This window comes from Hemiscyllium ocellatum, chromosome 20 (genome assembly GCF_020745735.1).
Source record: "Hemiscyllium ocellatum isolate sHemOce1 chromosome 20, sHemOce1.pat.X.cur, whole genome shotgun sequence".
NCBI lineage: Eukaryota > Metazoa > Chordata > Chondrichthyes > Orectolobiformes > Hemiscylliidae > Hemiscyllium > Hemiscyllium ocellatum.
In genome coordinates, this window is record NC_083420.1 from 33322752 (window position 1) to 33348501 (window position 25750).

Consider the following 25750-nt stretch of genomic DNA (forward strand, 5'->3'; position numbering starts at 1 on the left):
ATTTTATTGAAAGGTATGTAGATATTAGATAATTGGGGTTGTTTATCTTGGGATACAGAGGACACTGAGTTGAAATTGCATTGAAGTGTGTACAATTGAGTTGATAAATGCCTGTTTCCTTTTGGAGCTGTTCTCAACCAGGGATGTAGATTTAAAGTATTTAGCAGAAGGATTAAGGCGATGTTTGCAAAATCTTTCTGCTTAAACTCCAGTTGGGTCTAGAACTGAATGCCTGAAAAGATAGCTGTGGCAGAAATCCTTCATTTATTACTTGGATATGCACTTGGTGTATCTGCAAGTAGCAGCTTCCATTCCACTTTCAACAGATCCTGTATTAACATACTTAAAATCGACCGGTCTCCTAATTCAGAGACTTTATTTCCAGACCATCTTTGTTCGTTATCATTGAAAACATAAATCTGACTGAGTTATGTTCGCTATGACCAACCTGCCTCTCCACTGACATTTATACCTGTTGCCTCCATACCTTGCCTATGCTTGATCTGGAGTGGTGCCCTTCAAGCTTCAGTTTTCTCTTCATGAGAGAAAGATGATTATGGTACTTTGTGAATATGACCAATTGTAAATTTACAGCAATGCAAACCAAGAGCTGGAAAGGGGGATTAAGCAAGAAAAAAAACTTTTTGTTGGCTGGTACAAGTATGTTGTGCTGATTGGCATATTAATTGTATGTTAATTTATTTCTGGTTGTGAGACAGAGTTTGATCACTGAGAGTAATATGAAGACTTGGTTCCTGTTTTGTAAAATCAAGGGTGGGGGGTACTTGAGGCAATGCAAAGTATAAATTGACATTGTATCAACTCAGAGCACAAACTAACTGGGTATCTGAACTCTTAAAAGCTGAAGGATGAGCGGTGACCCATCATAGGCTTTTGTTAAAAGATATAAGAGTAATGGCAGGGATTTTCCACTCGTGGGCCAGTGCAAAGCTAGAAGGCATCAAGTAATAATCATCACTGGGAATAGAATTTATTTTCCTCCTCTCGAGAGTGAGGGAAAAGAAAATGAATATGAATTTATCAAACTAAGTTTTTGAGGGGGAAGGTAATATAAATTTAACATTGTAAATAAAGGATAGGAGGGGACTTGAGTAGAGCACAGATATTTTGAGTTGGCTGGACCTAATAGACTCTTTATTGTGGTATTTATCTACGAACTGAATACAGTTCATACAACTTTCATCGGCTTCTATATAAATTGTTGCCTTTTTGAATGATGCACTAAATGCAAAACTTTCATTTTATCCAGAGTATATTACTTTATAGCAGTGAAATTAATATTCTGTAACCTCTCTGCTACTTTTGTTTTTATATTGAATTCCTAAATAATTAATTTAAATAGGCTGTCTTTCCAAAACAGATTTGTAAATAGAATTTGGATTTCTTAGAAGCAAGTCAACATTTGCGAATTGTTTTGTTCAGAATGTATTATGAGCTGGGATGTTACACATGATAAATATGCAGTGATCTTGATCATTTTTGTGAAGGAAATATTATTTGGGAATTAGAGGTATGCTGGTACTGGTGCATCTGCCCATGACTGTATTGGTAGGACTGACCGTTGCACAGTTCTTTTGGAGACAAGGTCTATCTTTGCGTCAAATATCTTTCATTTTGTTGTTTGGTACTATCATCATGCTGAATAGGATAGATTTTGAAAAAGAATCAGCAAATTAAAACTGAAGATCCATCAGGTGCTGTGGGCCATTAACAACACTGGAACTTCATTCATATGTAACCTGTAACTCCATGGCCTGGCACACTGCCATTAGACCGCTGCCAAGAAACAAGTGAAGGTACTGGACATGGCAGATGCTGTGGGTCATGCAACATAACAGCAAATGAAGACTATCTGCTCTCATAGCTAAGATGTTCTAATACGGTTACAAAACTGGCAGCTACCCAACAATATGGAATATTGCCATGTTTACCCTGGCTACAAAAAGTAGGACAAATCAAACCCAGTTAACACCCCACCACTCGATTATCAACACTGTGATGAAAGGAATGAATGGAAGTGCTATCAAATGGCACTTACTCAGAAATAACCAGCTTAGTGGTGTTTAGTTTGGACTGCGCAAACTCACTTAAAACCTCACTTTATGACAACCTTGGTTAAAATATGGACCAGAGAATTGAATTTAACTCGACATAAAGGCAGTGCTCATCAGAGTATGGCATTAAAGAGCCCTGTCAAAACTGGAATTGATGGGAATAGGGAAAAATCTCTGTGGTTGGAATCATATCAAGCATAAGGAAAGATGGTGATTGTTCGAGATCGGTTATCTTAGCCACAGGATATCACTGCTATTGTTTCCTTAAGAGTGTCCAAGGCTCATCTGTCTTCAACTGCTTCATCAGTGACCTTCACTCTATCATAAGGTCAAAACTTGTAGTTTGCTGACGACTGCACAATGTTCAATGCCATTCACAACTCTTCAGATACTGTAGTCCATATCCATATGAAGCAAGCCCCAGACAGCATTGAAGCTTGTGCTGATAATTGACAAATAACATCCCACCCCACCAAGTGCCGGACTATGATCATCTCTAACAAGAGAGTATCGAACTACCTCCTCTTGAAATTCAACAACAACTTCATTACTGAATGTCCTCGGTATTTACTATTGACCAGAACTAAACTGGATCAGCACTATGATGAAAGGAATGATTGGAAGTGCTATCAAATGGCACTTACTCAGAAATAACATGGAAATCTCATGGAAACTTAAGAAAATTCTAACAGGGTAAGACCAAGTATGTGCAAAAAGAGGTTCCCAGTAACTCAGAGGGTCATGGTCTAATGATTAGGGGTAGCCCATTCAGCACTGAGATGAGAATTTATTTCACCCAGAAAGTTGAAGCCTGTGAAATTCTCTGCCACCAAATGTGGCTGAGGTCAAAACATTGCATGTTCTCAAAAAGGATTTAAATATAATTTTGGGGACTAAAAGGATCAAAGGAAATTGGAGAAAGTGGGATGGAGGTACCGAGGTGGATGATCATCCATGATCACATTGAATAGTGAAGCAGGCTGCGAGGCTGAAATGGCCCAGTCTTCCTATTTCTTCTGCTTTTGTGTCAGACTCCAGGAATTCTGTGGCAAGCTACTTACCTCCTGTTTCCTCATTACAAAAACAGAAATTATTGGATAAACTCAAATCTATGGAAAGAAAGAGTTTCGGGTCCAGTAAAACAAAACCATGGCCTATCCGATTTAACCAATTAAGCATACAGGTTTCTCGTGTATTATGAACTGCTGTGATTATTCAACATTTGACACTCTTGCATTGTTTTGGTGTGTCAAAAGCCTTGAGCAGCATGTCTCTCTTCAAAGCAAGGATTTGACAGCGAATGTTTAAAATTCACCATTTCGTCCTCAATTGGATTATTTTGTTTGATTCTGAAGTTGCTGAAATTGCTTGTTTGATCTTGGAGAGTTAACAGGGACTGCCTCCTGTACTGTAACCTTTTACAGTTTAATAATCAATGAAGTAAAAAGATTTGAGGCATAAGTATTTGTTTCTATTTGGTTAAAGTAAACTAAGGTAAGTGAAGTCACCATAGTCTTAACAGACCATAGGGCTTCTCTGTCATTAGAGAGACATGACTGTTGGTGGTTTAAGCTGCAGGTCACCATGCCTCCGGTGAGGTGAGAGTTTATGGAGGAGAGTCCTTCATAGTAACCTCAGTTGGTGCAGGAACCACTCTACATTACAAACCTGCTGTCCAGCCAAGTGAGATTTTTGTACTAAGGATGTTACAAAGTGCTTTCTAGTTAGTAATATATTTTCTGCAGTAAAGAAATTGTTCTCGTGTTTAAAAAACAATATAAGCCAATTTATGGACAGCAAATTTCCACAAGAGCATCATGTTGTTGACCAGATAATCTGCTGTTGTGATTTTTGATTGAAGGATACATTATCTCCTGGAGACTAAGGATAACTTCACCTCCTCTAATTAAAAATAGCACAGTGGGTTTTTTTTTAATTTTTGCCTTGGAATCTAGGATCTCTGATTAACATCTGTCCAAAAAATATCACCCTGCTTGTGTGGATACATTGCTTCTTGATTCAAATATTTATTTAAAATTTATCGAGCATTCCATACACTTCACAATGCTGTGAAAGAATGTTTTGCTATCCTCTTTTGTTTTTTTTTCCCCCACTCCTGGTGACAATATTCATGGTCTACAATATGGTTTAGCACCTTTTTAATGTAAGAAAAATCCAAATGCTCTTAGATGTAACAAAAACTGATGCTAAGACAGAAAAGATAACAGCACCAAACGCACAACATAGAATAGCACAGAAGAGGAACATGCCCTTCATCCCACAAAGATGGGTGGCACAGTGGCTCTTTTAACTCCTTTTTACCTTAAACCTATCTCCCCTAGTAGTGGCAATTTCCACCTTGGGAAAAAGTCCTGACCATCCATTCTATGCACGCCTGTCATAATTTTGTAAACTGCTGTTAAGTTGCTGCTTGTTCGTTGACTTTCAAGTGAAAACAATCTAAGTTTGTTTGTTTTTCTCCTCCTAGTTATTACCCACCAAACCTGGCAACATCATAGTAAACTGTTTCTGTACCCTCTCCAAAGCCTCTAAATCCTTCTGGTAGTATGGCAACCAGAACTGTACGTGGTATTCCAAATGTGGCCTAACTAAAGTTCTACATACGTGTGACATGTCTTTCCAGTTTTTATACTGTACTCTGTCATGACTGAAGACAAGCTTGCCATATGCCTTCTTGACCATCATCTCCATTTGTGTTCCCATTTTCAGGGAACTGTGGACCTGTACGCCTGGATCCATCTATACTGATGGCAGGTATGATTCCAATCAGATATGACCCAATCAGAAGTTTATCTAGTGATAACCTTTTGATTCCAGTTTTGCTAGGGCTCCTTGATGCTACACTTGGTAACATGTTGCCTTGATGTCAAGAGTTGTCACTCTTACCTCATCTCTGGAATTCAGCTCTGTTGTCCAGCTTTAAACCAAGGTTGTCATGAGGTCAAACGCTGAGTGGCCCTGGCGGAACCAAACTAGACATTGCTGAGCAGTTGTTTTTGGTAACTCTGTTGGTGACACCTTCCATCGCTTCACTGATGATGGAAAGTGAACTGATGGGGAGGTAATTAGCTGAGTTAGATTTGTTCTGCTTTTTGTGCACAGGACATACCTGGACAATTTTCAATATTCAGGTAGATGCCATCATTGTAACTGTCCTGGAACAGTCTGACTATTTTTCAGGAATAAATTTGTTTTGGCATTGTTCTACCACCTGTCTGCCTATCGGTCATCTTCTAGTCTAGGGCTTTCCACCTTGCTGTTTATCACATCAATGCCATCTGAGAACTTGCTGATCATGTTGCTGACGTTCATGTCTAGATTGTTACTAAACACCATGAACAACAAAGAACCCAGCACCGAACCCTGTGGTATTCCACTAAATGTCCTGAAAATTGGGACCACTATATTGTGAATATTTGCTTGTAATTCTGTTTAGCTGTTCATTCATGTTGAACATGCATTCATCATTTCCTGGAATAACCGAATTGATAATATCTACCTGTCAAAACAGCAACACAAATTATCGAAGTGCCAATTTATTATTGTATGTCACTGAGCTAGTTTTTGATGTCTAACTTTTCCCTCTTAAGCTGCTTTTGGGAGTTGCATATCACCAACAATGGGAAGGGAAAGCTTGGAAGAATGAGTTAGGAAGCATTTTGACGATAGTTAATATGTGACGTTTTGGGGAAGAAGATAGAAAATGTTTCTGGGTTCATCAAAAACCTAGAACTTCATACTTTAGTCACAGAATCAAGGAATATTTTTGGCTAGATCTTGTTTCCATAAACACGGATTTCCATAAATGCGTATGAAAGAAAAGTTTTAGGCTAAAGGCATAACTTTTTAAAGTTGCTGAAGTAATCAGAAGGACATATTCTTGCACTATAGGAGGCAGTGGCTTAGTGGTATGATTGCTAGACTATTAATCCAGAAACTCTGCCAATGTTCTGGGGACCTAGGTTTGATTCCAGTAATAACAGATGGTGAAATTTGAGTTCAGTGTATATTCTTAATTGCAGATATATTTAATGACCAGCTGGTATACTTATGTCCTTAAGGGAAGGGGAATCACTTGGTCTTTCCTCCATGTGATCCAGACCCTCAGCAATGTGGTTGACTTAAATGCCCACTGGCCAGTTTGGGATGGGGAATGAGTGCTGGCCTAGCCTTAGAATAATGTTTGTTTTTGAAAAGCTACAACCTTGCATCAACCGTACAATCTTACTTAACATATATTAATTATATGTTTCCAAGGCAGATCCAAAAATAACATTGGGTTTTGAATCCTGTAAATCATGTTGATTATACCCAAAGAGTTCAGGCCTTGGAATGTACATTTTCAATACTAATCCAATCTAATCCACTTCAAATCATGTCATGAAGAGGGAATGAACTTAGTGTGTGTGTTGCAGTTGTCAACTAAGTGCTGACAAAATGAAGGGTCATGCACCCTTTGTTGACTCTTGCCTGCCTCTGAAATGGCTAACCATGCTGTGTAGTCAATGGAAATTAGCAATGGGCCACAATGAACCCATCCTCTATAAGTGAGATCAAAGTTTGGATGAGTGTGTATGAGAGAATGCTAACTTGCTGAATAGTAGCCAATTATGCAACTTTTCTATTTGTTAACCAATTACATTATTTTCTTTGATATGAAGTTAATTTGCTTTTTCTTCCCTGATGCAGTTGTACAAAAGGCCAAATAGATTTCCCAGTCCCAGCCCTGTTGTTCTTGATTTGTGGTCTCGGTGGAATGCTAATCCATTTTTAAAGGTGTATGCTGTTCTTAATCTTTAAACATCCAAGGAACCTGAGATGATGAATTTCTGATTCAGTGCCACATGAACATGAAACTGTTTTTCCTAATAAATGACACTGGAAAATGAGGGGTATCTATCATTTTGAATTGTCACAAAAAAAAGTTAAGTTTATCTTGTGATGTATTTGTCATAGTGTCTATGCAGTGTTTAAAATTTGTATAGAACAAGTACAGGAGAATTGCAGATAATGTGATCAAACTGTATTTCTTTTATAGTTGTCCATATCTCCATCGAACGACTGGGGACACAGAAAGAAAATACCATCTACGCTATTATAAAACTGGTACATGCATCCATGAAACAGATGCTCGTGGGCACTGTGTGAAAAATGGGCTTCACTGTGCGTTTGCTCATGGTCCACATGATTTACGTCCCCCAGTCTATGACATAAGGTACTTTTAGTTTACACAATTACAATTCTATTCTGGCTACTTATTAGCTCGTATACTTGTGCTTGTAATATACTATCTGAATTGTCTTCAGGTTCTATTCCTCAAATTACCCACATCACGCAAATAAAATTCACTCTGATTTTAGCCATATCTCTCTCGCTCTTTTTTTTTGTTGTAAACCGTCTGTTCTTTAATGGGGTGTTGGTGTCATTGGCAAGGCCAACATTTGTTATTTGTCCCTAAATACCTTGAACAGAGTGGCTTGTTAGGTCACAAAGTGAACAGTTTCAAGAGTCAGCTGTAGATTGGTAATTCCATGTAGGCCAAGCCAGGTAAGACTGGTAGGGTACTTACCCTCAAGGAAATTAAAGAATCAGATTGTGTTAATAGAATTAATTTTAGTCGCCATGATCACCATTGTTGAGATGAACTTTCAGTTTTATGTTATGCCAGCTATTTCAGTCGGATTTGAGCACATGTCCTCAGAGCATTTGCCTGATCCTCTGGATTACTCATCTAGTGACGTTACCACTACATCACTACATGAATCCATTGCAGATTTCTTGTTTGTCTCCAGCAAATCCTCTGCGCTGTAATGCCTATGAATTCACCAGTGGGCTGCATCCCATAATAACACATAAAACAGGAACAGAAGTAAACCATTTCAGTAAAACATTCGACAAGGTTCTGCGTGATAGACTGGATAGTAAGGTTACAACACATGAGATCCATGGGGAGCTATTCACTGGATACAGAATTGGCTTGAAGATAGTAAGGCAGAGAGTGGTGGTAGAGGGTTGCTTTTTGGACTTGTGGCCTGCGACCAGTGGTGTGCCACAAGGCTCAGTGCTACGTCCACTTTTTTTTGTCATCTATATAAAGGATTTGATTGTGAATTTAGGAGGGATGGTTACTAAGTTTGCAGATGGCACGAAAATAGGTCGTGTAGTGAACAATGAAGAAGGTTATCTCGGAGTCCAATGGGACTTTGAACATTATGGTCAATGGATCGAGGAGTGGCAGATGGGGTTTAATTTAGATAAATGTGAGGTGTTAAATTTTGGTTATACAAATCAGGGCATGACTTCTACAACAAATGGTAGTGCCCTGGGAAGTGTTGCCAAACAGAGACGTAGGCGTGCAGGTGCCTAGTTCCTTGAAAGTGAAGGCATAGATAAGCAGGGTGGTGAAGATGACATTTAGCATGCTTACCTTCATTGGTCAGTTCACTGAGTATAGGAATTCGGAGGCCATATTGTGGCTGTACAGGATATTGATGAGGCCATTATTAGAATAATGTATACAATTTTGGTTGTTCTTCTATAAGAACTTGAGAGGGTGTAGAAAAGCTTTACTGGCACTGGAGGGTTTGACTTCCAGGGGCTAAGTAGGCTGGGGCTATTTTCCTTCGAGCGTCGGAGGCCAAGGGGCAACCTTGTAGAGGTTTACAGAATCATGAAGGCCATGGTTAGGGTGAATAGTCAAGGTATTTTTCCAAGGCTAGGGGAATTCCAAAACTAGAAGTAATGGGTTTAAAGTGAGAAGGGAAGGATTTTAAAAAGACCTGATGGGTAACTTTTTCATGCAGAGGGTGCTGCATGTATGTATTGAACTGCCAGAGGATGTGGTGGAGGCTGTTACATTTACAGCATTTAAAATTCATCTGGATGGTTTATGATTAGGAGGGGGTTAGAGAGATATGGGCCAAATACTGGCAAATGGCACAAGGTCAGATTGGTATGTCTGGTCATAGAATCATAGAGATGTACAGCATGGAAACAGACCCTTCGGTCCAACCCGTCCATGCCGACCAGATATCCCAACCCAATCTAGTCCCACCTGCCAGCACTCGGCCCATATCCCTCCAAACCCTTCCTATTCATATACCCATCCAAATGCCTCTTAAATGTTGCAATTATACCAGCCTCCACCACTTCCTCCAGCAGCTCATTCCATACCCATACCACCTTCTGTGTGAAAAAGTTGCCCCTTAGGTCCCTTTTATATCTTTCCCATCTCACCCTTAACCTATGCCCTTTAGTTCTGGACTCACCGCCCCCATGGAAAAGACTCCATGCCCCTCATAACTTTGTAAACCTCTATAAGGTCATCCCTCAGCCTCTGACGCTCCAGGGAAAACAGTCCCAGCCTGTTCAGCCTCCCCTTATAGCTCGAATCCTCCAACCATGGCAATATCCTTGTTAATCTTTTCTAAACCCTTTCAAGTTTCACAACATCTTTCTGATAGGAAGGAGACCAGAATTGCATGCAATATTCCAACAGTGACCTAACCAATGTCCTGTACAGATGCAACATAACCTCCCAACTCCTGTATTCAATACTCTGACCAATAAAGGAAAGCATACCAAACACTTTCTTCACTATCCTATCTACCTGTGACTCCACTTTCAAGGAGCTATGAATCTGCACTCCCAGGTCTCTTTGTTCAATAACACTCCCTAGGACCTTACCATTAAGTGTATAAGTCCTGCTACGATTTGCTTTCCCAAAATGCAGCACCTCACATTTATCTAAATTAAACTTGATCTGCCACTTTTCAGCCCATTGGCCCATCTTGTCAAGATCCTGTTGTAATCTGAGGTATCCGTCTTTGCTGTCCACTACACCTCCAATTTTGGTGTTATCTGCAAACTTAGTAACTGTACCTCTTATGCTCACATCCAAATCATTTATGTAAATGACAAAAAGTAGAGGACCCAGCACCGATCCTTGTGACACTCCACTAATCACAGGCCTCCAGTCTGAAAAACAACCCTCCACCACCACCCTCTGTCTTCTACGTTCACAGCAAATGAGTTGGACTGAAGGGTTAGTTTGCCTACTATGTGATTCTATGCTCCTTGAACCTGTTCTGCTTGTCATTAAGAGCATGACTGATCATGATCAATTCTGCATTCCCATTAACCATCTCCCTCTCCCCAGTAACCTGATTTCCCTTGCCTAACAACATTATATACACCTCTGTCTTAAATATTTTGTGACAGCACCTCCAGTCCTTCCAAAGTCTTTCAATCATCTAAGGAACAAAAAAAACTCCTCCTCCTCTTGGCCATAAAACAGCAAGCCTAATTTTAAAATGCTGTCCCAAGGATAACCAGTTCTTTCCATACAAAATATGTTGGTTGTTTGCAGATTTGCACTGTTAAAAAGAAACGTTAAAACATGGATTGTCGATTTTATATGTTGTGTACCTGAATACGTATTATTGTGGTTATTGACTGGGATTGTGATTGTAGTGAATGACTACAAGTTATACTGTAACAATAATTAGATTGAAATGTGTTTGTCTACTCAAGCTTGTTTAATAGACTCATTTCAAAGTTCTGCTAACTTCTGTACATCCTGAGAATCCACTACAATGATGTTATGCAGTCAAAGGATCTATAATTGACTTTTTCCCTGAATTTTTAGAATTCCCTTTGAAGCTTCAAGTTTTAGTCATAAAAGAAAATTCACACAACTGATTTCATGGTCTTTGTAAATCCACCTGGAAGAACCCAAAATACTGATACCTCTGCAGCATCCTCCCTGTCTCAAGTCCCCAGAAGAAAAAAACCAACAGGCATCCACTCTGGATGTTTGTTCCATAATTTGTGTTCATCCAAATGCTTACTGTTAGTACTCCCATCCGACCCCCATTTTCCACCCTGCCTACTCTTTAAGAATTTCCATGTCGACTAGGTATGTCCCAGATGCGTTCAGCCCTGTGACCATTTGAGCACACAATTTTAAAATCCAATACCCAATAATTTAAAGCTCTATTTTATTTATAGGGAGCTCCAGGCACAGGAAGCACTGCAGAATGGTCAGCTTGGGGCAGGAGAGGGCCTTCCTGATCTACAGCCAGGTGTGCTGGCTAGTCAAGCCATGATAGAAAAAACGCTGTCTGAAGATGCAAGATGGCAGGGTAAGGAATGTGATTGACCCATTTAAGCTGGGAGCATTTATGAAATGTCATTTCAAGCTTATTCTGTCTCTAGGTGCAATTGTATTTTCCATGTTAATTCAAGAGCTTTATGTATTCATCTTCTTAGTTCTTTGTACAATAGCAACATAAATTTTATATTTGTGTAGTTCTTTGTCACATTAAAACCTCTTTTAAGCCAAGTGTACAGTTAACTCATGTATAAATAATCCAGAGGATCTTCATTCATAATCGTGAGTATGAATTCAAATCCTATTACAGTTTGAGAGAATTAAGTTTAGGTACGTAAAAATCACGAAGAATGACGGACTGTGAAGCTGTCAGATTGCCATAAAAATAGAACTGATTCACAAATGTGTGAAGAAAGTCATACTCAGTGCTGTCTATGTATGTGTTTCCCTGTTCAGTTCAAAATGCCACTTTCCTTTTTCAAAAAATCTCTCACTATGAGCCCTACTGGCAAAATCTTCAGTCAAAATTCTTCTCCGTTTTGTCCTGATATCCTCCAAATTCCATGTTCCTACCTGGTCATGAAATCTGCATGTTGGTCCATGCCACTACTGATTACTTCTATTGAATAAGTAGGAAGAAAAGATATATTGAAAATGTCTTATGGCATAACTGAATTGCACAATTATGGAAATGCTTTGCAGCATGCTTCTAATGTTAGACAAATCACTGATTATAACACATTTTAAAAATAAAAAGTTTACTTGGAGCTGCACTTGAAGGCAATTAACTTTCATGAAGGATAATTTAATGTTAATTTAAAAATGATGACAAGGATTAATTCTCCATAACTCTGACATTAATTAATATATAATTGGAGATTGTCACCTTTTTGATCTCCTTAGAATCTACAAGGTAGGTCTCTACCAGGAGGACTTGAGTGATTTGGGGTAATTCCAATGCCTCAAAACTAAGCAAAACGTAGATGTCATTAATAAATTTCAGGAGCAGTTGTAAAGTACTAGTCTAGAGGTAAAGAGGTAACTAATACACATGAGCCAGTTTTGATTCTAGTTGCTTGCAGAGTTGTCTCCATCGTTGCTGAACAATGTGGGTTGTGGAGCTGAGGCCAATTCTAACTCCCTGTTACCTACTGGTGAAAGCAGAAGCACATCTGTGTCTTGAATTTTGTAAGAATAAGTGTTTGCTCTGATATTCCTGCTGTTGAAGAGTGCTATAGTTGACAATTGAAGCACACAAATGTCCACTTTTGGGAGATAGCTAAGGAAGCTAGTGCAATAATGCAGTAAAAGGTCACTTGGAGGGAGAAAAATTGGCAAGAGGAAGAAAATTATTTTAAAATAAACAAGCATATCATATAATTGTGTTTTCCTTTTCCAAATGCTGTCAGATGCTGAGTGCTTGCAGCATTGTCTGTTTTTATTTCAGATTTGCAGCATCGGCAGTGCTTCGCTTTGGTATGAGTTAATTTGGGTGTTCACGTCATAATTGAAAATCATTTGCGCATGAAATATTGCGGTCTTGCTCCTTTCAAAGATTGTTGAGATTGATTAGGAGACATGTACGTTTGTGGCTGAATTTTTGTTTTTAACTAGTGCAGTCAGTCAATAAACAGTGCAAGTAGTAAACACTGCCATCTGCTGGATAGGTGAGTCCAGTAAGAATGCCTCCATTATTAATATACAATAATAAACAAAACTTGGTGTCTCTTCATGCTATTAACAACAGTAAGTGCAAGTCTGATTTGTTGAAGTGACGCAGTGTATATTTATGTTTTTCTTTGTTAACTTTTTCTAATAATTAGAGAAATAGATTAATATAAACCTTGCAAGAAACTATGAAAACCAAAAGAACTGCCGATGCTGGAAATCAGAAACAAAAACCAAAATTGCTGGAAAAACTTGTCTAGTCGAAGGATCACTGGACTCAAACTGTTAACTGATTTCTTTTCACATGTCGCCAGACCTGAGTATTTCCAGCAGGAAGATCCACAGTGAATTTGCTTATCTCAGCACCAAGGAGTGAACCTGAGAATTCGTGCTTCTTCTGTCCTTGGGACCCAATCTTTTACACCTAGGCTGTATCACACTTGCATCCTGCACTCCTGCCTTGCCTTACTCTGGCCCCCCTTATCCTGTCTCTCTGCACCAATTCCTCCACTCCCCCTGCCCCACTTCTCTACAGTCTGTCTCTCACTCTTGTCTTTCATCCGACGGTGTTGTGAGCTTAAATGAAATTTTTGTTCAATAAATGTTTATTGTGGACAGATTCTTTGCCTTTAGAATTGGTGAAGGATTGTTGAGCAGATAGCTACTCTTGGAGATGGAAATATGAATGCCGAAAACAGAGGGCGAAGGATAAAGAGCAACGTAAAGAATGAGAAGTAACATATAATCTTTGCTGGATAGCACATAAAAGTACAAATTTCTAATTAAAATTGTTCAACTACTATCTCCATGTAATCCTAAAGTGTGTGGAGGCTAGTACAATTACAGCATTTAAAAGACATCTGGATGGGTATTTGAATAGGAAAGGTTTAGAGGTGTATGGGCCAAGTGCTGACAAATGGGACTAGATTAGGTTAGGATATCTGGTCGGCATGGACGAGTTGGACTGAAGAATTTGTTTCCATGCTGTATATCTCTATGACTATGACTGCACTTAAGATTGATCTGTTTTCAAATTAAAGAGTTCACTGTAGGGCATTGATTTAAGTTATAGTATTCATTCATCAAGATCCACTTAATTCCTCAAGAAAGCAGAATGTTAGTGTCACATTTTTTTCTTGTTGCTAATATGGCATTCTGGATTCTGGCTACCTGGATTTATGTTTAGTTCTGTCACAATTATAAATGCAGAAAGAAATAGGTTTAAAATTCTACAACAAGAATGTTAACCGTAATATTACAAGCAGGGTAAAGTGAAGCACTGTCACCTGTGCACTTGTGTGTAACATAAGTTAAATAAACAGTGGAAAAGCTCTTTTTGCTGAGGGATGGACCAATCTGTCCTTTACCATGCAACCTTGAATTTGATGTTTTTTATCAGCAGCTTGTTCTCTACCTTTCTCACCATTTACACCTTGACAACAGCTTGTCAATTTTACGATAACTTCATTTTCAATAGTAATATGTTACAAGCCACTTCACAGGAAAATGATCAAATGAATCCAGACCTAACTAGAAGTTAAAGTGGGAGGTTTCAAGCAGAGTCATTGAACGCAGAGAAGAAAATACTGGCCTAGGACAGAATGAAAGTAAGGACCAAGATAATTGAAAATACAGTCACCAACAGTGGATCAATTGAAAGTAAAGATTGATGGAAAATGTCAGAATTGGAGGAAACTTTTTCAAACTTTATGGGGCTGGTGGAGATTAGAGATATAGAGGGACAAATCTGTGGAGCGAACTTGAAAATAGTGAAAATTCAAAAATTGAAGTTTGGAGAATAACGCTTGTGCTTTCCTTTTCATCGTTTATAATTTAACAGAGCTATTAAGGACCTTACTTGTTCCATACATTTAGTTACACATTTTATGAATTACAAAAGGTAAGCAATTTTGGATTGGTAGTTTCATACAACGTATTTAAACAAATTGAAGGTGCATTGTAAGCTCCTGATGATTTTTGTTGTTCTGCTTGTTATTGGAGGAACCAGAGGACACAGTTTAGAAATTCCTGAACCAGAGGACACAGTTTAAAAATAAAGGGTAGGCCACTTAGAACAGAGTTGAGGAGAAACTTCTTCACCCAGAGAGTGGTGGGTGTATGGAATGCTCTGCCCCAGAAGGCTGTGGAAGCCAACTGTCTGGATACTTTCAAGAAAGAGTTGGATAGAGTTCTTAAGGAACCAAGGGTTATGGGGTTGACAACCACCTGATGAAGGAGCAGCGCTCCGAAAGCTAGTGTGCTTCCAATTAAACCTGTTGGACTATTACCTAGTGTTCTGTGACTTAACTTTGTACACCCCACTCCAAACCGGCATCTCCAAACCAATGTAGTGAGATCTGTACACCGCATTGTTCTATTCTTGCAATTTAGAATGCTTTTAAATTGGTCAGAACTGTTTCTTCCACTTGCATTTTCCATTAAAGAAAACTCTTATGGAATGATATTTTTATGTTTTATGCTTCCTAGGCAGAATGTATAGTTGTCAAGATAGCTGCTGAAAAGAATTATAATACCACTTTTTTATATTGATGTTGGAATGTACTTAAATAAGAGCTTCAGTGCAATGCAATGAATATTTAAATATGAGATATTGGGTGTTCATGCACTTGTATGAATTTTTTTTATTTTTCAACAAAATTTAGTTTTGAAAAGTGCAGAATATACTTGAGATATATTTTGTCATAGCTAAAAAGTCCAAAATATTTATTTTACAGAAACAAACTTTGTACTAGCAAATTATAAGACCGAACAGTGTAATAAGCCACCTAGACTCTGTCGACAAGGCTATGCCTGCCCTCATTATCATAACAGCCGGGACAGAAGAAGGAACCCTAGAAAATTTAAATACAGGTAAAGAATCTGTTTTATTCTTGCAGGCAGGGCTGTTTGTTTCCTAATATCATTGACTTGTATCTAACCATTAACCCCTCACCACTACCTGCCAAGGTGTATCCATTTGTAATATTTAGAGCATACGTTGAGTGTTTTATTTTAGCTTTTGAAGTATCACTTCAAATTGTGATTTTTATACCAAACTAAAACACAACCATACGTTCTGTGCAATCTGGCAGGGAGCTTGTTAAGAATAAGGCAGTTGGTTAGGCACTTTTTAACTGCCTATCCTAAAAGTTTCCATTTTAATTAAATTGCCATATTCACTGACTGCTCACTGGCTTTGTCTGCAACTTTCAACATCATTTTCTGGGCATAAACCTCAGTGGAAAGCTTTGTCAATTCTGATGTGTTGAAGTAGTAACAATTACGGCTGAATGGGAAGCCATTCGCTATCAAAGAGTAGGACAGAAAATGGGAATTTCTGGTTTGAAATTTAACAGACTTTGTAAATATTAGGGGGAGGAGTGATGGAGACTGAGATTTATTTGTATTTTAATATGAATTATTGAAAGTTCTGTTTTTATTTGGATTTTTGCGTTTGCAATGTGGATTTTGTGTTGAAAGTTAAGAATTAACTGTTTAATATTTCTGTGGTCATGATTTATGAAAACCATTCTTGAGGCCTAGCTTTAGAATTAGTAGCTTGAATTTACAAGGATAGTATGTTATTTTGTTCAGTTATAAACAACATTTAAGAAAGGTTAAACTTCATTTTGGAGAGATTTTCTTAATTGTAAAGGAAACACTAAGCTTAGACTTATTTTTAATTTTGCTTTGACTTTTTGAGCAGTCCTGATACATCCTTGGATGAAGGTAGTTTTATAGACCAGGATCTGAAGAGAAGAATAATTCCAGATCAAAAGTATTGGGATAAAGCCCTGAAGAGCTTACTTGAAGCTGAGTACTTCATGTTCAGATATATAATAGCTCCAGGAAACGCTATTTGCAGTTCCAGTGCATAAGTTAAAATCACAAATGACTTTAACCTGTTAAAGTTCTTGAGCCAGGAACTCTGGTTTGAGTGATGTGCGAGTGATATTTTTCAGTATTTTGAGGCACTTTACCTGGAGTGTGATTTGAGCACTATGCAAAAGATGTTGCTTTTGCAATTTATACTTTTACTGTGTTTAAAAATCTTTTGACTTTGTGTTCAAATTAGATAATTAAGTTTCATTTATTTTATCTTCATTGCTTTTGTTAATAAACTACTGTTTTTTGGGGAAACACAATATTTGTAGTATTGCAGAGGAAGTGTTGGCTCATGATGGCCATGAAACCACGGCCAGTTGTTAGGAAAACTGACCTTGTTCACTAATGTCCTAGGGAAGGGAACTGCTATATTTACATCGTTCTGAGTTGCATATGATTCCCAGCAAGGTTGATTCTTAACTGCCCACTGAGCAATTAGGGATGAGGAATAAATGCTGGCCTACTGAGTGACATCGACGTTCTGTAAATAAGCAGACAATTTTTATTTATGTATCAATGAGAAAATACTTTCTGTTAAAATAAAAAAAATCCTCAATGAAATTAGGTTATAGTCTGCAGCTGTACATATCTAAGCAAATTCAGTGTGTTCCATAGCATCCCTGGCTTGTGCTGTGTAGATAATGAATAGGCTTTGGAGAGCCCGGAGATGTTGTTTACAATATTTATTGAGCTGCTGTAGTTTAGTTTCTTCTTAACAATATACTCCTAGGATATTGATGGGTGGCATGTCAGTGATATTAATTTTATGGCTCGATGCAGATGGTCATTGTCTGACATTTGTATGGTGCAAATGATATGTGCCATTTGTCAGCCCAAGTGCAAATGTTGCCCATGTCTTCTTACAGTGGACACAGAACTGTTTCACTATCTACGAAGGAAAGTCCAGAATAGAGGGTATAGCTTTAGGGTGAGAAGGGAAAGTTTTAAAAGGGATCTAAGGGGCAACGTTTTCATACAGAGAGTGGCATGTGTATGGATTGAGCTGCCAAAAGTAGGGGAGGCTGGTACAATAACACCATTTAAAAGGTATCTGGATGGGTATGTGAATAGGAAGGGTTTAGAGGAATATGGGCCAAATTCTGGCAAATGGGACTAGATTAATTTAGATTTAGAATTAGAGTGCCTACAGTGTGGAAACAGGCCCTTCGGCCAAACAGGTCCACACCGAACCCCTCCGAAGAATAACCAATCCAGACCTGTTCCCCTTCCATGTATTTACTTCTGACTAATACAAGTAACCTTCACATCCCTGAACACTCTGGGCAATTTAGCATGGCCAATTCATCTAACCTGCACATCTTTGGACTGTGGGAGGAATCCGGAACACCTGGAGAAAACCCACACAGACACCGGGAGAATGTGCAAACTCCACACAGATAGTCGCCCAAGGCTGGAATCAAACCTAGGTCCCTGGCTTTGTGAAGCAGCAATGCTAACCACTGAGCCACCATGCTGACCAGATAAGAGTTGGATCGAATGGTCTATTTCTATGCTGTACATCAGTGATTCTGAGTCACTCCTCTTGCTGAGCATTGTGCAATCATCAGTGAACGTCCCCAATTCTGACTTTATGATGAAAGATAAGTCTTTGATGATGAAACTGAAAACCCTGAGAATCTCGTGTAGCAAAGTTCTGGGACTGAGATGATTGTTCTCCAACAACCACAGTCATCTTCCATTGAGTCAAGTATTGGAGAATTTTCATTCTTATTCCTGTTGACTTCAGTTTTATAAAGACTGTTTGATGCTACACTGAGGTGTAGCCTTGAAACAAAGGGTAATCATTCTCATTTTCCCTTTAGAGGTGAGCTCTATGCTTCGATCCATGCTTAGATCAAGGAAGGAGATTTCCGTGTGTCAAACTCATTAATCCGGGAGCATAGAGGGATGAATGTTGGATTGAAGTCAGGAGCTGGGTGGCTCTGATGAATTCAAAACTGAATGTCAATGAGCAGGTTACTGCTGAAAAGGTCCACTTTGTAGCACTGTTAATGACACCTTCCATCACTTCGGTGATAATTGACCAGGTTAAATTTGACCTGCTTTTGTGAACGTAATGTAGTTGGGCAATATTCCATATTGCCATGTAGATGCCAGTGAGAAGACTAGTGAAGATGTGGGATTGTGGAAAATGATGCAGTTTTAAAATCGAGGTACTGGAAATCACTGGCTGTACAATATGGCTTAATTCAAGCAGTGCAATAGCTGATAGACATTTGGCGCTATGGTTGTCTCCAGGGGCATTTTTTTTTAACCAAGCAATGGACTTCTGATTTGTTTTTAAGCAGGAACTGTGTGTCTGTCTGTCTGTCTGGTGGGTGTTCAGGTGTGCTCCAACTGTTAGAACTTGCACTAAGTGTTCATTATTTTTGTTTTACTCTGTTCTGAATTTTGTGGTTTGGAGCAGTGAATGTGAACTGAGGACAAACTTTGGACTGTGGGCCGTAGCTTTATGTTAACAAAAAAAAAGAAACAAACAGTTGTCATTTATTTGTAAGGACAGACCTGGTGTTAATTGCCCGTTGGTTCTTGCTCATGGAATTCCAAAGACATTTTTGACATTGGGAAAGCAGTATGTTTAAGCAGATATTTAAGCTGATAAGGCTATCAACAAGGTCAGTGCCTGGAATTGATGTCAGCCAGCCTGGGAGGGAGCTTAATGGTTAAACTGAGGAAGGAACTAGAGTTTTGGACTGTTTGGGCAAGGAGATTAGCTGTTGCTGCTACAGCATGAAGATTTGAAAGCTCCCTATTATCAGCTATTAGAAGTTCAGAGAATAGAAACTAAGCTATGAGTTACTGAATCCACTTCAGTGAACTACAAAGTCTTCAGAAAGTCACCCAGGAAACAATCATCTATGTTTATGGAAGAATGCATCATGAAACAGCTTAAGTAACCTGCCCAGTTTTCGTTCTTTTTTTCAAAATTTATCCCTTTAACTGTGTGTGTTTGCCTCTGTCTTTTGTGTGAATGGGGCTGAAAACTGAAGTTATTAGATTTAAATCATAGACACAAATCAAATTACTTTGGTTTAATTTTGCTCAGTTAAAGTTACTGTATTGTTAATAAATTGCTAAGTCTTTTGTTTGATCTCCCAGCCTGATGTCTGGATATGATTATTCACAAAGCTTGGTTATTTACCATTGGGGTCAATTTTGAGGGTCTCCAAAGGTTTTAATTCTACTGTGTTGTGAATACAGAAGTAGGGAGACCAATTTGATTTGGTTGTTGTTCCCATGTCATAGCACAACTTATCAACTGATGAACAAAAGGTTGAAAATCATTTTTTAAGAAGGTTGTGGAAACATTAAGAAGAACTTGAAGGGAACTGAAAGAAAACATCCTGCCAATGCCCGTAATCCAGACGAGTGTCAGAACTGCACTCCACTGATTTTTTGTGTGTGTTAAGTTCTTTCCCCATCTATCTTTTTTTTGTGTCTGTTTGTATATGTAAGAGGCAGGCTGCATTTATTTATAGGAAGTTGTGTTATGAAGTTGAAGGTGTGTACTGCACCTTTCAGAGAGAGTGAATGCTGTTCTGAACTGAGAGCTGACAAGCACCTGTGTAGATGACCAGATGGCAGTGTACTGGAAAATTGAAAATATGTAACATTTGGCTGTGAATTGGATAACCTGAGTTTTGTTTGGTTAAATTTGAATTGTTGTCAAAATAGCAATCAGTTTAATTTCTGCTCCAGGATACTAAAACCCAATCAATTTTGAGTTCATTGTTTCAATGTTGGCAAAACAATGATACAGTCTGATGTTGGGGATATAAAATTGCAGACATTTTGGAAATTGTAAAGAGAGCAACTGCCATTGAGTTAGAAACACATGGAGATCTAACATATTGCTCTCCATGAAATTAGGAAACTCTCTAGCAAAGGTACCTTTTCATATGAAACATTCACAGTAAAAGGAAAAAAAGACGACCCAGTGAATTCAGCAGCCAGAAGAGTGAAATCACAGAGGACAGCAACTGAGTGGTTTTGAAATTAAGTATCTTATTGGAATGGCATATTGTTATCGAGTTGGAGGCAGATAATAAGCAGTTAAGAGAAAGGGGGGCTCAGTTGTTTAATGTTCACTTTTAGAGAAAAAAAACATTCAATTGTTTTTTTTTAAATAGTGGAAATTGTTGAGTTCTCGGTCACTCATATTTTAACAAATTGAGGCAAGGTGAGCTTTTCTGGGTGTTTGGATTAACTAATAGAAGGGTTCACTGCTGTGTTGTAACATATGTCAGTAATGAGTTTCTTTTCATGCCATTGTTTATTAAATAGCTTTTCTTTTTTGAGTACAGAAGCTTGATGAATATTTTAACCTGGGCTCATCAGTCAGGTAAAATGGGACTTTAGGTGGCTTGATTAATTCTTTCTATGTTTGTAACAACTCCAGGAATGGTGACATTAATTTCCAGCACACAGTGAGTGGTGACAGTAAACTAATAGAAAGTGTGATAGATATCAGTATAAACAAATTCCTCCTTTGGTAAATTTATTTCCGTGTAAGATATTGGATATCATCAAATCATGAGGAATATATTAATACACTGAGAGTTGTGCTTGTGCACAAATGGCAATCTCTACAATTCCTCTTCAGGATGCATTGAATTGCTGTATACTACATAATAATTTCCTCTTTTCTTTCATTTGTAGGTCAACTCCATGTCCTAATGTCAAACATGGGGATGAATGGGGAGAGCCAACAAAATGTGAGAGTGGAGATAACTGCCAGTACTGTCACTCCCGCACTGAGCAGCAATTTCATCCAGAGGTAAGACTGTAAAATGTAGTTTGAGAAGTTTGATTAAGGATGATGAATTATGACATGGATATGAGATAACTTGGGTACAGTTGTCTGGCCATGGTAATAACCATTTATTCCATACTTACTTACTCATCTTTGTCTTATTATCTGCTGATGCTTCATCCTGATCTGTTTCCTTGGCAATTTCTTTCTTTGTCAGTGATGGTTTGCCATTTTCTTACATTCTCTTGGGCTTGGTGAGGAGTCTGGTCTCGTATCCCTAAGCCAGGGCAAGAATCAAGCCTGTGCTGTTGGTTTTATTCTGAAACGCATGCGAGCCAGCTAGCCAACTGAACTAACTGGCCTGCAGATAGAAGTACTACTTTCCCCTTCCACTTCACTAGAGTCCTGCTTTGTCACAGAAACCCTCTTTCAGATGAGACACCAGATCTGTAAATTGCATGCAGGTAGTAGGCATTCACTGGGAATTTATTTATTGCCATTAAAGAATTATGAATAAGAACAGACTGAAACTGTAGCATTTGGCTTTGGAGATGCATATTTTGTAATGCATATTTCAGCCAATGAAAATTGTGCAAAAATTGGCCCCAGTTCTAACTTTTACTGCCAACTTTCTGGAGTGGAACAGGTTATTTTGCTCTCAAGAGAATGCAAAACATGCAACAGCATTGGCTCTGAACAGGTGAATTTTCTGCTTTGGCTCATCTGCTACCACAGTCATCAAAAAAAAAAATTCATTGGTCATCATTTCACTGTTGTTAGTGAAACCTTGCTGATTTCAAATTGGCTGTCCCTTTTCTCCCCCAAATAAAAACAGTAGTGACGACACTTCAGAAGTAACTTGTTACCTGTATAGTATTTGTGATCCCCAGTAAATCTGAAGCTAGCAATATAAATGTGCAGTCTCTTTCATTTCATCAGATCCAACACTTGATCATAAATCGAATAGGATTTGCAAAGTAGTACACCCAGTTGATTTTGAATTGACCAGTTAGCTGCATTTCGTCTGATCATTAGTCCAAGAATTATTGGACTCCATGTGAGCAAGGTCCAATGCTAATGCTAATGCTAGTCATCTTAATTTATTTTGTCTGCTAAATAAATTCTTTACAGTGCAAGCAAAGACTTGGAGATTTCCTGCACATTCCACACTTTCAAAATGTGTACAACCTGCTCTGGGCATCTTGAAATGTACACTGATTGTTTTGTCACTGCATGACAATTGAAGGTGCATACTTGCTGCTGTGATTCAAGTTGTGACAGACCTGCTGAGCTTTTCCTGCAAATTCTGTTTTTGTTTGATTTACAGCTTCTTTTGTTTTTATTTTATGAGAATTTGTTTCAGGAACACGAATCAGCAGTATTGTCAAATCTTCTGCTCCTGCTCTCTGGTCCAAAGCTGGATTATATATTATATAGTTATTCTTCATGGTTTATTATTGCTTCAGTGAGATGTTTAACTGTGAGTGCTAAAATGGAAGTGGTAAAAATATAACTTTTGTGCATATCCAGAGATGGAATTGAGACATAAAACTGAAGGACAGCAAGAACCTGTTGAGTAATGAAGGACTCTTGGTACTTTTCGTCAACTTTAACCAATGCATTTTTGAAAAAAAAAGCCCAGAAATTAGATATAATTGAGAAAGATCATGTAGTATTTTGCTGTTTCCGCATTGGTCAGATTTATTGATCTACAGTATATACTGTGACTTGGTTACTAATGCCAGTTATTGGTGAGAACATTTCCTGACACAATATATATTGAGATGTCTTTGAATTGAAAATTGATTTTAAAAAATGCACTGAGCTCTCCCCATTCTGGCTATGATGTTGAAGAGGAGCTAATAATACTACATATCAGATTCGATGAGTTTTTGCACATTGCCTCTATATATATATATATATATATATATAGCTTGTTTTCACACACACACAAATAAAAATTTGCTTCAAGTCTAAAGTGAATGATACACAAAGGCTGGAGTGTTCTGGAGATATTTAGGGCTGTTAAAGCTTAAAGCAACAGGGAGCAAGTGAAGTCATGCACATACTTAAATGCAACGAACATTTTTAATTTGAAGCAGAGTTAGGGATCACGGTCTAAGAATATGGGGTAAACCGTTTAGAACCGAGCTGAGGAGGAATTTCTTCATTGAGTGGTGATGCTGTGACACTTCCTATCACAGCAACAAGGAGAAAGTGAGGACTGCAGATACTGGACAGTCAAGAATCCAAAAGTGTGGCACTGGAAAAAGCATATCGGGTTAGGCAGCATTCGAGGAGCAAGAGAGTCAACGTTTCGGGCATAAGCCCTTCATCAGAAATTCATGCCCTCCTGCTCGCTCTTCGGATGCTGTCTGACCTGCTTTGCTTTTTTTCAGCACCACACTTTTCAACTTCACCACAGAAGGCAGTCAAGGCCAAAACATTGTATGATTTCAAGAAGTTGGACTTGGTGTGAAAAATGCGAACAGGCTGTTGAATTGGAAGGTCAGCCATTATCATAATGAATGGTGGAGTAAGCTCAAAGAACTGAATGACAGTGTAGGGTCCAAGGGCTGCTACTTCTATTTTCTCTGTTTCTATGAAGTGTTAGAAATTTCAAGGTCAGTGTGGAGGGTTCAAGGCCGAATCAAAGAGCATTGAAATTGGTCAATATGGTTTAAATGATAAATTAAACCTCTAAATGACATATCAATTTTTCTTGTCATAAATCTTTTTCTTCCTTTCTAGATCTACAAGTCTACAAAATGTAATGATATGCGGCAGACAGGATACTGTCCTCGAGGGCCTTTCTGTGCATTTGCACATGTTGAAAGTACGTTGCCATTCTATGTTTCGCACATTGTTCCATTTTGAGGTTTTTGTTCAGCTTAGATTTGTAGTGGTGAGTGGCTGCAGAGTTATCATTTTGAATCAAAACTATTTTTGATCAGAAATGCATTTAGAATTGCAGGGTCAAAACAAAGCTGCTTGCATGATTAGCAAAAAGCTGCACTGCACATATTTGACCTTTCTGAAGATAAATGAAGGACCAAGGGGTTTTTATTCAATTTGTTCAGACATATTACGACATTTCTAGAGCAGTTGGAACTTGAAGCCAACTCTCTTTGCTTAATAATACGAATGCTACCACTGTGCCACAAGAGCCCCCATAAAAATAGTCCTTGATGATTTTCAGACAGAATTCACTCAGTTGATGATACCGAGCTTTACTGTGGCTCTACCTCACCACCACTTCTCTATTTCATTTGCTTAATTAACTGCTTAGTCAAATATAGTACTGGACCAGCAGAGATTTCCTTTTTTTGTTAACTATTAGGAAAACTGAAGTCGTTGTCTTCAATTCCTAATAAACACTGTTGTCTTACCACTTAATCCATTTCACTTTCTGGCAACTGTCTGAGGCTTATACCTGTTCACAGCCTTGGTGTCAAATGTGACCTCCGGATGCGCTTCCAACCAAATATCCTCCTCATCATTCAGGCTGCGTATTTTCACCTCCTACTATTGCCTGATTTTGCTTCTGCCTGAGCTCATCTGCTGTTGAAATTTGCATCCATGCCTTTGTGATCTCTAAATGTAACAACTTCAGCACTTAACTAGCCAACTAGTTCAAACCTTTTTAAACTTGAGGTTATGAAAAACTTAGCCTGTGATTTGCCTTGCATCAAATCCCATTCTGTAGCTCCTGACTGATGCTAATTTCATCAACTTTTTTGATTTTCAAATTCCTGCTCATGTTTTCAAATCCATCCATGGCCTCTACATCTTAGTAATCCCCTTCATGTTTAAATCCCTCCAAAGTATCTGCACTCTAATTCTAGCTTATTGAGGATCCTTGATTTTGATCATTCCTCGAATGATATTCAACCTTCAGTTTCATAGCCCTTAAACCTTGGCATAGCTTCCCTACGTTTCACTGATTCTGAACTTGCTTGCTGATTTCCTTAAATCCATGGGTATCTGATTTAGTTTTGGTCTAGTTACGTGACCCAGTTTCATTTAGTTTTATAATGCTCCTGTGAAGGGGTTGAGGAATTTTATTATGTAAAAGGCATTTTATTATGGGGTAAATGGTGGCTCAGTGATAAGCGCTGCTGCTTCACAGTGCCAGGGACCCAGGTTCAGTTCCCACCTTGGGCAACTGTCTAGGTAGAGTTTGCATATTCTCCCTGTTTCTGCATGTGTTTCCTC

General features: G+C 38.4%; 1 protein-coding gene across 1 annotated transcript in view; it reads left to right on the forward strand.

The window, feature by feature from the left end:
* The window catches only part of unkl (unk like zinc finger), a 117260-nt gene that overhangs the window by 47705 nt on the left and 43805 nt on the right, over nt 1-25750 (forward strand). Inside the window, exons 3-7 of the mRNA XM_060840262.1 lie at nt 7135-7311; nt 11106-11239; nt 15612-15747; nt 21442-21559; nt 24287-24371. Coding sequence (XP_060696245.1) covers nt 7135-7311; nt 11106-11239; nt 15612-15747; nt 21442-21559; nt 24287-24371 — 650 coding nt within the window. The remainder of the gene's footprint in view (nt 1-7134; nt 7312-11105; nt 11240-15611; nt 15748-21441; nt 21560-24286; nt 24372-25750) is intronic.